The sequence below is a fragment of the Cyclopterus lumpus genome, chromosome 6 (assembly GCF_009769545.1).
Source record: "Cyclopterus lumpus isolate fCycLum1 chromosome 6, fCycLum1.pri, whole genome shotgun sequence".
Lineage (NCBI taxonomy): Eukaryota > Metazoa > Chordata > Actinopteri > Perciformes > Cyclopteridae > Cyclopterus > Cyclopterus lumpus.
In genome coordinates this window covers 21,189,751-21,204,938 of record NC_046971.1, presented here as the reverse complement: position 1 = coordinate 21,204,938, position 15,188 = coordinate 21,189,751, and the positions used below count along the sequence as shown (strand labels likewise).

The 15,188-nt window shown below is 42.7% G+C and overlaps 1 protein-coding gene across 1 annotated transcript; it reads right to left on the bottom strand.

The window, feature by feature from the left end:
- Positions 1–616: 616 nt before the first annotated feature.
- cbln1 (cerebellin 1 precursor) lies at positions 617–15,045 on the bottom strand. Its single transcript, XM_034534887.1, has 3 exons — positions 14,788–15,045; positions 13,337–13,456; positions 617–814 (listed from the first exon to the last, which is right to left on the bottom strand). The coding sequence occupies exons 1-3, from the start codon at positions 15,043–15,045 to the stop codon at positions 617–619; spliced, it is 576 nt and encodes a 191-aa protein (XP_034390778.1).
- Between the last annotated feature and the right edge of the window lie 143 nt (positions 15,046–15,188).

The window sequence follows — 15,188 nt, the reverse complement described above, 5'->3', positions numbered from 1 at the left end:
CTGATCCAAAATCAGTGCAATTTATGTCGAGTATGAACAAAAAATCAAAAAGACTTCAAATATGGAAGTGAGAGAGCAGCTCTTCAGGAAACATTCTTCAAAGCTTATGTTGACAGATGAATGTGTGATTGAATGAATTTGGAGGAAAGAGGGCTGGGGGGGTCGGGTTACACCTGGGCTTTAGAACACTCTGGAACACATAAATGAATCAATTGCGTCTTTCAGCAGAGAATAAAAAAAGTTTTGGCTGTCCAAAGCTGCATCAAGCCACAGAGAAATACAGAGGGAGGATAAAGGATGGATGAAAGGACGGATGAAAGGAAGAAGGGAAGTGAACAAGCTCGCCATAGACTCCCACGTACTGGCTTCATAATTTTCCTCTCATTTCACCATCGCATCACCGTTCTCCGTCAAGCTCTTACATCTGTCTAACATCTCTCAGAGTCTGTTGTCATGTTCCCTCTTCTTTCTCCTTCTTTTCCATCGTCTTATTCACATCCATTTTTCTCTCTTCCCCCACGCCCCTCTTCTCCCTCCGTCCGCCGTCGTCGTCACACTTTCCGTCTTTCCACCAGCACCCTTGCTCCTCCCCTTCCTCGACCCCCTCGCTCTCTCTCTACACGGGGAACACCAGGAAGCCGGAGAAGGTGGAGTATTTCCATCCTCCCATTAGGTTTCCTCTCTCCAGTTTGAGGTAGGCCCGGTCTCCCTTCTCCATCTGGATCAGAACACCATTGCTGGCCGCCTCGCGCGTCACGTCCTGGTCGCCGGCAAATGCTGAAATCACCGGCCAGCCGTTGTGCATCAGGCTCACCTGGATGAGGACGAAGAAAACAGACAGTTCACGGAGTGAAAAGACACACTTTCCCACCCGCACACACGGGGCAACGGAGGCACATAAGAAGATTGTTTTAAATCCTTGCGCAATTTAATTAAGAAAAAATGCTGTTATGTTGATGATGATACAACAACAGCATATTACATTTATGTGGAGCAGCTTTGTGCTGGCAGCACATTATCATTAGATATATATGATGTGTGCTTCCTTCCTTTTTTTTCATCTTTTTTTTCATTTGAGATTTAACAATGACTTGGAGAGACATTCACACACATACACACACACACACTGTGTCTGACTCAACACATGTTTCCACTGGGAATAACATCTTCAATTTGAGAGCCATTTGTGAGTCATTGATGTCATCCTGCAATTTAAATTACGCCTTCTATTCCTTTGTGGTGGTTGAAGATCGGCAGAAAGCACAAACTGTTTATGAGGAATCACTACTGACAAATATGTCTGGAAAAAAAGTATACAGAAAAGCAGCTCAAATGTTAAACCAAAAGGAAATTTCACACTAAGAGGAAGGAAGATGTTCAATTTAAAAAGGGAGATAGAGTGGCTTGTCCACGGATCGCAGTGTGTGTGTATGTGTGTGTGTGTTGTGTAAATGCAGTCTGTTTGCCATTTGCCCAGATGATCATTTCTCTTTTCGCCTTCCAAATTCAGTACAAATCACTGCTGAAAGATATTATGTTGCGGTTTAGGCCCAGAACCACTTAAGTTTAAGACAAAAGTTAAGGGAAAGATCAAGGTCCGCTTAGTTTAAAAACACTGCTGTAGCTTGTAATTAGTGGACCTTCGTCGTCATGGTTCCAATAATACAATAGTGGTCATGCAAAATGTTTTTTACGGGCGTATTTCATGCCTGAGTACGATTCCTGCGGGTGTTTGCAGGAGAAAGAAAAGCCTTCCCATTCAGACCGACCCGCTGACTACTGCTCCTGCTAATTAGCGGTCCTCTTTTGTGTTTCGGCACAGCTGGTTTTCACACCTGATGCCAACTGTACACCGATCCACATGAGCAATTCTCAAGACTACCTTTTCAAGTGAGAGTACGGTACACAATGTTCACACAAATCAAACATAATTAACTTTGGTTTAACCCCCGGCCCCTGATGTGAAAGCACCCAGAGTTTGATGTCAACGTTGGAATAAACCATTAATAACATATAGACCGTATAAGAAGGCATGAAGTTTGTGGACTACTGTTTTGAAGCCTCGAGTTCGGCATTTTCACTGTCGCCATCTTGTTTTTTTAGGAACCAGCAGTGACATGAGAGGGTGGAGCTAAGTACAGCCAATCGCAGAACATGACATTGAATACGCCCGAAAACATATCCTCCTTTATTGCCCGCTTTACTCTAAATGCGCCCATCATTTATTAAATGAAACATCCTCACCTTTACATTATTTAAACAGTATGCAGGGTTTTTCTTTTTCAAGTTACGTCCTTCCACAGTTCAGTTCATGCAGAAATTCACATCTGAGCTCCAAATATGTGAATATATGTTTTGTACCTCCTGTAAGTAAGTAATTGTAAAACTGTTGCCAAGTGATGCAACACAGTCATAAACACCCCATAATTATACACTTATCCACCTCATTTTACCTGATGGTCAGAAGAGCAGGAAAGGATGTGTGTGTGTGTGTGTGTGTGTGTGTATGTGTGTGAGTGTGTGTATGTATGTATGTGTGTGTGTGTGTGTGTGTGTGTGTGTGTGTGTATGTGTGTGTGTGTGTGTGTGTGTGTGTGCAGGATATGGAGAGCCTGTCAGAGTCAAGAGCTCTCTTGGCCCAGCACTCCTCTTAATAGCAAACTGAAGATAGCAACTCAGATTGGTTGTGCGTGTGTGTGTGTGTGTATGTGTGTGTGTGTGTGTGTGTGTGTGTGTGTGTGTGTATGTGTGCATGTGTGTGTGCGTTACTCTGAACAGCCGTCTGTGAATTTGATGAAAAACACTCAGACTGTACTTAAACTGTTTTTTTAATTCAACAGGTTGGAAACACGGCACATGTTGTGGCAAAATAAATGTAGTTAAAGGCCGCAACAGATTTATTAAAACAGATTGTGATGTATTTTATATACCGCTACATAACGATTATTCATGTGCAGCATGCCGTTTATATGCAGCAGGTCATTTGAGACATGAGGCCGAGGATGCATCACTCGGCATGAGAAAGTAGAGCTTTGTTTTGGCTGCTTTACCTAAACTTGGCTCTGAACACATCTTGTACTGTGGGGAAAATAACTCTCCTCTCTCGTGCATGTTTATTCAACTGCCACTTTTCAGTGACAGTTTTTTACTCCCTCTTCCGACCCTTTTTTTTCTCTCCTCTCTGCAGTCTGGAGCCGGCAACCAGTCACAGCCTCTAAAACCGTGACATAAAACACTCCTCACAAACAAGGAGAGGTCACCAATGGCAGCCAGTTTTAAACTGTACTTTACAGCTTTACAGTGAATTCAAGGAACGAGACAGAAGGAATAACTTTCTACTGAACATGCAGATAATCTTGATGAAGCAGCTGCAGTGTAAATAAGTGGTTTAAATTAATTGGTTTGCCACCTGTTCCTATATAATGCAGGGATGCACAATATTGACCTCTTTGCAGATAACCGATAATTTCCCTGGACAATTCAGCTGATAATGACACCACTAAAACCAGCAATACCACCCTGTGTCTAGTTTACGCCAGCAGACTGCGCCGATATTTAATGCAACTGCAATAATGAGTGTAGGCGTCTTACAGTAAAAACACTTAATTAGGATTCATCTTGATTGCTTTACGAATATCACAGAGGAGGAGACGAAGGAGATGAGTGCTGATCACTTCAACAAATTTGAATGTCAGCCATCATCAATAACTGACATCGCTCCAGGCATCATTCCCAGTCTGTCTAGTTTCTTTAAACATCTGGAGTGACGCTCGATGACTCCAGCTGTAGCAACATAAACAAAAAGGATTTGTACATGGAGGGACAAACATCTCATTTACTGCAACATACACCTTCTTTCTTGCAACAAATCAAGCAGACTTGAAGCGGGCCGGTCTAAAATTATCCAGCGCTTCCTCCCCCATCCAAAATGTCAAGCTGAGCACAATACATTTTGTTTACAATATTCATGGGAGACACTAAAGAGAACATTGTTATGGAGATGTGCAACCAAAGCTTTACCCTCATTAACCTCCAGCTCATAATATTAAATAGACGTGAAAGGAAAGGAGCAGAGTGAAGAGATGGATGAATGGATGATAGATGAATAGATAGATAGATAAATAGATAGATAGCAGACATAATGAGACCTTTCTGTCCAGTGTGCATGTAATGCTTTCAAACAGCGACAGAGATGGCAGCATCACCGCATCCTTCCGTTACCCTTAGATACACCCATGAGCATGCGGGCACACACACACACACACACACACACACACATCCTCTCCTGCTCTTCTGACCATCAGGTTAAATGAGGTGGTTAAGTGGATAATTATGGGGTTTTTCTTTCTTTCTCTCATTTAACCATGAAAACAAACAAACGTGTTGAGTTGCTCACATAAGCACCGGTCACCACCAGGAATCTGTGCCATTGATCACTTAAGATAATGGGCTTTTGGCCCGCTGGCTCTGTTAAAACAAGGCGGGACGGATGCTAGACAGAGACACAGCGTAGGTAAAGAAGCAAGCCAGGATTTTATGTACTATTTAAAAGATAAAAATGATTGTCTGCTTGTCTTTACACACACATACACACACACACACACACACACACACACAAACTGAGCCACACTGGGTCAGTGTGTGGCGTGTGTCAGTGATGTATAGCTCTAATAAAGCCGTTGCTTTTGGAAGGAGATGACTGTGGTCACCACACACAAAAAAGTGTCTCTCTCTTTCTTTCTCTTTCACACACACACACACACACACTCTCACACACTCGTACAATTGCCAACCATAAATATGAAAGCATGATAATGGGGCTGCGCATCGTGTCAGGCCTCGATCGATCTGCATTCATTAATGCATAAGCACCAATTATCTGTCAGAGAGAGAGAGACAGAGAGAGAGAGACAGAGAGAGAGAGAGAGAGAGAGACAGAGAGAGAGAATGGGGAGGCAAGAGAAATATTTTTTTTAAAAAGAGGAAAAGAGAGACAGAGAAAGGGTGAAGAAGATTCTGTCAATAGAAATGTCTTCACATCTCAGTGCAGCACTTAATGCCAGCGACATGATGACATCCTGTTATTGCATCATCAATTCCTTTCTATCTTATTTCCTTTTCGTTCAACTGGAGATCTTTTCCCTTCCACTCAGATCTCTTGTCTTGTCCCTCTTAGACGGTGGTGACGGATACAGACATAATGGTCTGTCCGTCTGTCTGGGGGCCGTGACACCCGCCGTCTTTACAACGTCCACGCGACATGTGGTGGGCAGGCCCGGGGTGGGTGATCGGGAGAATCGGGATTTATTCGTTGACATTTGTCACGTTAGTTCATCTTCTCTTAAAGTGGGCGACACACGTTCCGCATTCTGACACCGCAGCCTCTGCATGGGTTGTACCATGCGAGGTATGTTTTTTTATTTTTTATTTCTGCTTTTGTTAATTTATCAACCTATCCTTGTGGAATAGTGGAATATGTTTTGTTAACTTCTCATCTTAAGTGGATTATTATTGTTGTATTTAACCTTTACATTATTTGTTGGACCATGGTATTAATAAAAAAAAAACTACAGGATAGTAAGAGCTGAACTGGCCCCACTCCGGCCCTGGTGGTGGGCGTGGTTCTAAAGTTTGGAGCTAAAGTTCCTCCGAGGTCATTCGGGCGTTGGGGACAAAAGTGAACATGGAACGTAGGCCTTGTCTTGCTAAAAAGTACAAACTATGTTTATTATGAACTTCTGCAAACTAACTTGGCTCCCCTTGATCGGCCCTTTTTATTTGTGTTTGACAATAACAGATTGTCACCTTCTTCATGTTAAAACATCTCTTTATTGTGGATACATGCAGTGTTAGTACAGGATCGTTACTGATCAGCAGATGCTTACTGCTGTTAAACTGTGATCAATAAGGCACTATTCTGCATGGTTATTGCAGTGGTGCTTCTTTTAATGAATGTTGTGGAAACATCGTGATGTTAAAATGCTAAAATGGTATTACCCACATATAGTCACCTGCTGTGGACCTTTAATTTGGAAACTCATCATTTCTGGTAGCATGCTTTGCATTTTGGGAGGAAAAAAATAAATCAGTGCTGGGCAGGAGACTTTATTTAGGTCAACTCTGTCTATTCAGTGCTCTCCTTAAATTTCTATGTTTTGAGATTTCTGTTCCTTGTCAGCAGATGTTGTGAAAACCTAAAGTAGGCACTCTATAGATATACAATACAGAAAACTTAATTTCCATTATGCAACTCTCAGTGGGCCACAGCTAAGTTTTGCAAGTTTTCTTAATCAGCATTTACATTTTTTCATTTGGGATGGAAATAGTCCATAAATAGAGGACAGAGTTAACGTGGCATAATGCCTGAATATCCAAAATGCCTTACATTAATGGGATTTTTGTGTGCAGTGTATCCGTCTGTTTAAAGCAATCTCTACCAGCAGTGTAGACACATCATCACTGCATTTCAGAGAATAAAGTTGGTGCTGGTTTACCATCAAGTGGAGTAGTATACATGTGTAGGTGTACAAGCCTCCATCGTGGAAGACACGTGGACATGTCGCAGGAGAAAAAGCACGGCTGTAAATCAACGATCGAGTGCTGCTTCAGTTCCAGGATCCTGCTATTGTTCGTGCTGGCTCACTGTCACACTGTCATGGCTTATGGGGACACTTGAATGGAACAAAGCCATTGTTCATATTATGGGTAAGACCTGTGCAGAAAAGGAACTATTGTGGAAAAGAAATCCTGTTTAAAAAGATAGTAGTGAAACCACATGAGGCACCTTGTGTAATTTAATGATAATATTGTGACGTTAAGAGTGTCTATCAACAATCAATGTGTTGGACATTCATTTTTTTTATGAGCTTTTAGTAGATATTGCATAAGCTGTGCCCTTTCCTTTTTCCTTTTCCATAATGCTGCGCCGCCTGGAGGGAAAGGAGGCCCTGGAGAACCAGAGCGAGGACTGTCAGCGCCTGCTGCAGTAAAATGAGAGGTTTTCTAGAGGGAGTCTGGCGCTCTGTAACACTACTGCTTTGGTCCAACGGGACGCCACACACAACATTGAAGTTCCTTCACAGCAGCTTAACAAAAATAAAAGGATGCAATGGGATGGAGGCAACTAAAGCAAAGGTCGGGAGGTTATTGAATTTGTTACATTAAAGACAAGGACACAACAACATAGCTTACAAACCTCAGCAAATCCAAAAACATGAAAGCAGGCCCTGACGGAGGTAGACTGCACCAGATCCAACCACTCTGACCATGAAGACAAATGGGAGATGGGCTGCAGTTAGGCCATCTGACATCACAAGACATGACGACGAATCATGGAAAGGTTTGGCAGTTGTGGACGAGCTGGAGGCCACTGCCTTCACAAACCTCTTATAAATGAGTGCCATTCTGATGATTACTAAATCACGTTTCTTTTTAAATGGTTTTCTCCGGGTATTGCTCACGTTCAGACCAGCTCTGTCTCACCAGCACAGCTACAGACTGGAGGCGATGCAGCAGTCAGGCTAACGGATGTGTTTACAACCAATTTTAAACACACTTTTGAAACGTCGCAAACAAAAGAATTAGTGTGAATCGGACATTTAGGTTGGTCTGAATGTGACACTGTGTGCAACACATGACTGTATTCCACAAAGAAACCGAGTAGAAGAAGAAGTAAACGCATCACCTTCGCTGTTGAACACATTGTTTGGCTTTCTAAAAGCCTGATGTCAGCACCATGGTTTTACTGTCATTAAAAATGACTTTTACTACAATAAATTATTCACCTGAGCCACTTCAGGACGACTTATTGCATTGCCTTCCTGCTGATCTGCAGAGACTGCAGACACATTCAAGGTGATTAAGATAAACATTGCTTTAGGCCAAAAGAGCAGTCGGAGAGAAATCTAACTATTCCTACACTCCTCATGACTCACTTTTGTTGGATCTTTGTAATAATCCCGTTCAAGGCAATTAATATTGAATGTTGTTTTTCTCTCTCTCTTTCTCACCTCTTCTCTTTCACACACAAACTGCAAACTGAAGGAGACTGAGCACATGTTGATTGGATGAAGATGGAAGCAAGAATCTGGATGGCTGGTTCTGTGTGTTACTATGCAAGTGTGTGTGTGTGTGTGTGTGTGTGTGTGTGTGTGTGTGTGTGTGTGTGTGTGTGTGTGTGTGTGTGTGTGTGTGTCTGTGCAGACAATGACATAAATCGTAAAAACAGAAGTTTAGAGGCTTCATCTATTATAGAAGGAAACCATGCAAAGAAGCTGCTGGAAAGCAGGGTCCTCCAGCTCCAGGATTTCCTTTGAGCTCTCCTTTGTATGACTGACTCGAACTAATCGGATCTGCACGATTCAGGTAGATTGCCTTATTTGAATTTGATAAGGAACATTATCACAATAAGGTATTGCATGCCTGCACAATGGATGATTTCCATGGACGAGTCACCACATTAGTGGCCACGGTATTTGCACCCAAATGAATCCATTAAAACGTCACACGAGACAAACGAACCAGTGTAAACCTTTTGGAATACTTTTCCAAAAGGTAACCCAAAACAGTCCCTCTTCCATCCTCGCTCCTTAATGATGTTGGTTGAACATCAATGAATATCACTCAACTAGTGAATGTAAATATGATTATCATAAATCCATCCAGATTATAATGGACATATGGACCTTCCTTGTAAGATACTACTGTTGAGTGATTTCCTATTTGGTATTGAAGTGGCCAAACAGGAAACAAGGAGACAGCGAGGGAGGGGTGCTACATGCAACACGGTTCCTCTAGACTACAATAATTACTCATTGTGAAATACGTGGACATGACCTCAACCCTTTCTGATGACCTCTGGTATTTCCCTTTTTTGTTTACATGCGTGTTTGTTTACACAATGATGCCTTTTAGCAACATGAAGCCAGAATAACCAGCGGGGCTTTCCCTACCGTTATAAGAGGTATGCATTGTGCAGACCTTGCCCATCAGATCCATGTTATTTATTCTTTTGATTGTGTGTTTTTTTAAATTTTATTTTATGTTTTATTTATCTCAGATATTTTCAACATGTCTCTTATGTTGATAAGATACTTATACTGATATTCAGATATTAAAACAAGAAGTTCATCATTGAACTGTTTGGCACATCATACATGTTCCCTTTAACACAGTAATAACAGTGTAACACATCTTATTGATACTTATAGGGTAACTTAAAGAGCATGAATCTGACTAATGCTAATATGTGCTTAAAGGCTGTCCGTTTATGTCCTCAGCCAGTGTTTAGCGGCCTGTTGGCAGTCGTGGGAAGCTACATGGGGATTCAGACTATATTAAATAAACTGTTTGAGGATATTTAAGGATGTCTAGAAGGGACGTGCCAGAGTTTCATCTCTGTGATTCTACACACGTATCAATCTTTAAAAAGTGGACATGTTTTTTAAAACAGAATTTAGCAACACTTTAATGAAGTGGTGCTTATACGGCTTAAGCACTTTGTGACAGCGTTCAGTCGGAGACGGGCCTCATATATCACAGTCACACGGCATTCATTATAGATTATATAAAAACATATAATTACTTAGTTATTCACTTCCATGAAGTTTCTAGGTCTTTCTGTGAAAATATATATCAACAAAAACTAATGTCTGTATTTAATTTGGTATTTTAGTACATATAATTCTTCACTCAGAATGATTACTGGTACTGGTGCAAAGCAAAACTATGTAGACAGCCGCAACAACGATATATTCCTCCTTCACATGATAAAATGAACCGCATAATAATGACTTCAACCAGAAGGTAATGACACTCTTACCAATTACACTTAGACACACATTTGATTTAGAAATTGAAACGATATAAGACCAGCGTGGGAGCACAGACTAGCTCCTGGCCTTAGCGTGCACTCCCATTAACAGGGGAAGCATTTGCTGTCCTGAATGAACCGCGTGGCATTTGAAATACCGCATTACAACAACATGGACCCCGGTGACCTCAGCCGGAGAATAGAAATGTGTGCATTGGAAACCAAAGCACACACATGGACTCGTACTCAATGAGCTGAAAGGATTACGCTTTGTGGCAGACATATGCAGCGGCTCCGGGTCAAAATGTAAAATAAGTTATTGTAAGCCAAAGAGCAGCACGTTAGAGGTAAACTCTCCTCCTATCAGTGCATTGTTCCACAGCTTGAAGCAGTGGCTCCAGGTTTTCACTCTCTCAACGGGGAAATGGTACAGAAAGACCTCATGCACACATATATCTAGTGCTCCTCGTGTTGCTTCCACCCCGACAGCTGCTGGGGCCCGAAGATTCATGAATACCTATTCTGAATGCTTGGGTTTACAAAAATACTTTTCCTAAAATACCACTTATTCACACTACAAAACCACGAAAAACGGCAATAAACTTCATTTTCCCATTCACTTGTCTATTTCCTGGCCAAAAAAAGAAGGAAAAAATGTTTCTCTACATTATCTTTTTTTCAGACATTTGGATTCAGTGCTCTGAGGAAGGGCCATTATTAAAACAATATCAAGATCAACTTAACAGTCTCTGGCTGTTTTGTAAGTCAATTCAGTTCCAATACACAGCATTATGTCTTCAAAAAAACAGTGATAGACAAACGTGCGACTTTAACGCCATCCATCCAGAGATCACATCACACCGCTGAGTATTGATACTCCTCATCTGTTTGTCTTTCTGATCTGTGAGCTCTCGGTTCTGAGCTGCAGGTACAAGGTGTTCACTGAGGGATTTATAATTCATTTATTTAAATTGTATTTCATATTTAGAGCAGTGGTGCATGCAGGAAGGAAACCCTTTGACATGTATATGGTAGGTGATTTTCAGAAATGATGCGAGTGAGTTACCCATTAGTGGAGGTTTAGGCGTCGCTGATGGGTGGCATTATGGGTAGTGTGACGGGGTGCTGTTTGGATCAGAGGATGGGCTGTATTTAATTTGCAATATTTATATTTAATTGCTGGGCGTAAAGCAAACAGAGGTGGGTTTGTAGCTTTGATGAGATGGAACAAAATGTTTCTCCTTCTCCTTCGTACATCCAGCGATCAATAATTACCCATGATGTCTGGCTTTCTGGCGATCTCTCTCTCTTTTCCCTGCCTGAACCTTCTGTTTCTCTTTCCTTCCTGTCCGTCCTTTTGTTCTTATCTGTCACATCCCTCTTTTCTCTCGTTTTTCATTATGGTTCCTGTTCCTCCCTCCAATCCTCCCAGTTTTCATTTGTAAATGTGCCTTCCTAGTTCCCCTCCCATTCTCCGTTTTCTATTTACTTTCTTTCTTTCTTTTTTTCTCTCCATCTGACTTCCTCCCCCTTTTTTCGTTTCACATTTACTTCCATGTGTTTCTATATCCCACCATCCCCTTCCTCCCTACCGCTCTCCTTTCCCTGCTGTCTCTCATCCCTCGCACGCACCACAGTAGCTGCCTCTAAGGCAATCAAACAGTGGGAGTTTTCAGCACAGCACATGCGCTGGATGGATTGGAGGATGAGAGGAAGAGGTTAAAGGTGAGCTGCACATAGGCTGGATGCTTGGAGGAGAGAGGACAACCTACACCTGTTTCATGTCAAAAACGTGATAAGACAACACCACTTTTTTTATTCTAACAGCAAACCACACGTTTCTAAATCAGTTTTTTTTGTATGTGTTTTCTAAAATAGTTTCGGGCTTCAGGTGATGTAAACTAAACTGTTGTACTTGGCTCAAATTACAGAACTAATGGTACCCTGGCAGGGATTATCACTTGGGATGCACCGATACGATACGAGAGCTGGGCTTTGGGTATCGGCCGATACCGTGTAACGATCCAATACCAGAGTTTAATAAATAAGCAGTATGCCTTGCTATGTGGAAGTGACTGGGATTGGCTTTTATGTGTTAAGCAACATCAGGCTTGACTTGAATATTGCTTTCCTAACTTTGTAAAACCAAATATAACTAATAAATACACAGATTTGAATTTACAGAATTGTCACTTAAAAAGACACCAGCAACTTGGAGACAAATCTTAAAATGAACATGGATTGCAATTCAAGTGTCAACAAATTGGTAAAAAATGAGACATACCAGTTTATTATGTATATAATAAATACACAAAGACTTAAGTGTTAAATAGATTGGCCCCATTGTTACAGCCGATCCAACTTTTCGAATCAATATCGGCCCGATATCGATATCGGTGCGTCCCTAATTGTCATCACTGTGTTCTGCGTGACAGAATTAATTACCTCAGCGCCATGAGTCAAGTGTTAGCGGCCCATTTGCGTTCAGTCAGACAAAAATGAGAGTATGCCCCCCCCCCCCCCCCCACACACACACACACACACACACACACACACTCACATATCGCCCGCCCTCCTTGTTGTCATTATTGTTGTAACTGCTGCTGCCATGCTAATTAATTCCAGACTCCCATAATAAAATATAAGTAGCAGAACATAATGCCAAAGCCCCGGGGAGCCAACCAGCATAATTAAACAACAGATTAATTAGCAAGAGATACATTGTAATCAATGCTGTGTGACTTGTAAAGCGTCATCACGTGCATGTTAAATCCGGGAAAAGGGGCTTAAGACCTCTCAAGTGCTCCATCGCTTACATCAAAAGGCCGTGGAGACTGCATCTAAGGCAGAGCGAACACAAGCTGAAAGGAGGCTTGTGATGGGACACGCTGCAGGCAGTGTGTGTGTGTGTGTGTGTGTGTGTGTGTGAGAGAGAGAGAGAGAGAGAAACAAATAAGTGGAAATCATGATTATCAGTCGGACATAAAAACCCCTGTGAGTGCGTTGTGTGTGAGAGAGAGATAATTAAAAAGGCCTGTCTCTGTTTGCTCTGTTCAAAATGTACTTAATGTTTTAATCTTCTAAATAATCAAAAATCTTAGTCAGCCTGCTGCCTCTTTTTTATTGAGAGGAGGCAGAGAGAGAGAGAGAGAGAGAGAGAGAGAGAGAGAGAGAGAGAGAGAGACGGAAACGTCGCTGTCCATGGTGCTGAAAGTATAGCTGGTGGAGCGCTGCCCTCCTCGCGCTCACTACCCGCCCCGCAGCCCTGTGGGTTACAGGCTGTGTCCTCTCTGCGTGTATTGATTCATTATGATCGGGCCAGCGGGGCGACTCTAACTTAACTGATAACGCCCGCCTCCGCTGTTGCGCTTCCGGGATAGACATCTCAGAACAGCTACAAAAAATGACTTCCAGTGCTGCTGATATTCCACTTTAGTAAAGAGGGGCGGGGGGGAATAAAAAAAACACACAACATAATTTTAAAAATGTGTTTAAAGAAGACAAACGCACGAACAGGCGCTGTACCTGTATAGTTTGGCGGTTGTAGACTTTCACTACGTGGAAGTTAAAACTGTAAATCCCTTTGCGCGGCGCGATGAAATTACTTCTCTCCTCGTCAAAGTTCTTCCCAATGTTCACTAGAACCTGGGAGAAAGAAAGAAAGAAAGAAAGAAAGAAAGAAAGACATGTCATTGATCTGGCTCGCAGTCTTTCACAGTATTTGCACACCGCCATATTATATTTCATACCGCATGTTTAAAAGCAAACAATCCCAAATTGTTCCATGCCGTCTAATACACACACACACACACACACACACTCACACACACACACAGGCACAGACATACACACACACTGACAAAATGCATTCTCAAGATTTTACCATGATATATTTTCTATTTACTGTGGACAAGGAGAACCAATTATTTTCTAGTGAATAATTTGGATGGCCTATTGAAATTGATGTCACTTTCTTTTTGATAGAGGGCTATAAAGGGCCCCCTCTGGGCCCCGCAACACACATTCAGATCCACTGATAGTGGAACCACTCTGCTTTTTTCTGGGCTTTTTCTCTTCCCCACTGTCAGAACTTCCAAACGGGAAATAAAAGCGATCTTTATCAATCTTTCAAATTGACTTTTCAATTATGCATCTCCGCAGCCAAATGCCTGGTTTTATGGACAGAGGCGAACTCTGGCGTGTAATTGAATGGCAGTTTGAGAGAGAGTTAACCTTTAACGGCAGGCGGGTGGGACCTAGCCCTCCCGACATGCCGTTACTAAATTATTTGGCGGCATGTCACTTCCCATATCCCATATTGTCAGCTCAGAAAAGTTGAAATATTCAAACTTTCCCAGCCACTTCGGGGACGGATTACCTATAAAAAGAATTGTTACCGAGACAGATTTATTTCCGCTCCACTTTTAGGTCCTGGATGGAACCGCGCGCTGCTGCAGCTGTGCGCGTCGCACACCGCCGTATCCGTCCTGGAGTCCCGGTGTTATGAACGTTTCGATACACAACATGCTCTGAGACTGAGTTGAATCCTCATCGCAACCCTCCATTTTTGTGTTAAAAGATCCAGAGACCAAACCGTCTCCGGGAGGTCATTTAACGGTCACCGGCGCCGAGGAACCGGCCTGTTTGGGTTCTGATGTGTCTGCAAACTACGTGATGTTTACCCCTCCGGTTCATTGACCGCTCGCGAGGTGGTTTCCCATGAGCTCTTTGACTAATGCCCCATCAGACAAGACGCACGCCACGTGAAACACGCGCTGAAACTTCTTCCGTTCGCTGATCTCGGCCTATCATCCCTTCATCGTGTAGCCTTAAAAAAAAAGAAAACAGACGTAACAAGACTGACTGAAAACAATTAGAAACTTACTTGGCTCCTTTCATTCTTTTAATTGTTTTAATTATTCCTGTTTTCTAAGGATGGAATGGAAAAGACGACCCTGGACATGTCGTTCTCCTACCCGATCGAAGTAGATGACCATGGTCCGGTTGCTCATCTCCGAGGGCTCGTGGTTGGTGTTCCGGACCGCAGAGAACGCCACCTTGGCGTTGCCCGAGCGCACCGAGATCCCGAGCGCCGTGCCCGTGGGGTCCGCGGCCGGGTTGGAGTCGCACACCACGAGGCACTTCCCCTCCAAGACGATCGGTTCCGTCTCGTTCTGGGCGCGGGCCGGGCTCGCCGCGAGCCACACGGCACTCAGCAGGCAAAACGCCAACATAACCGGACCGGACCGGGATGACGAACTTCGTCGCCTTCGCGCCTCAAACCGCGGGTCTATTCCCCCTTGAAGACGAACAAAAAAAAAAAAAAAAAAAAAAAAAAAAAGTAATGCGTGAAGAGTTTCCCCAGGTGTTCCCCAGA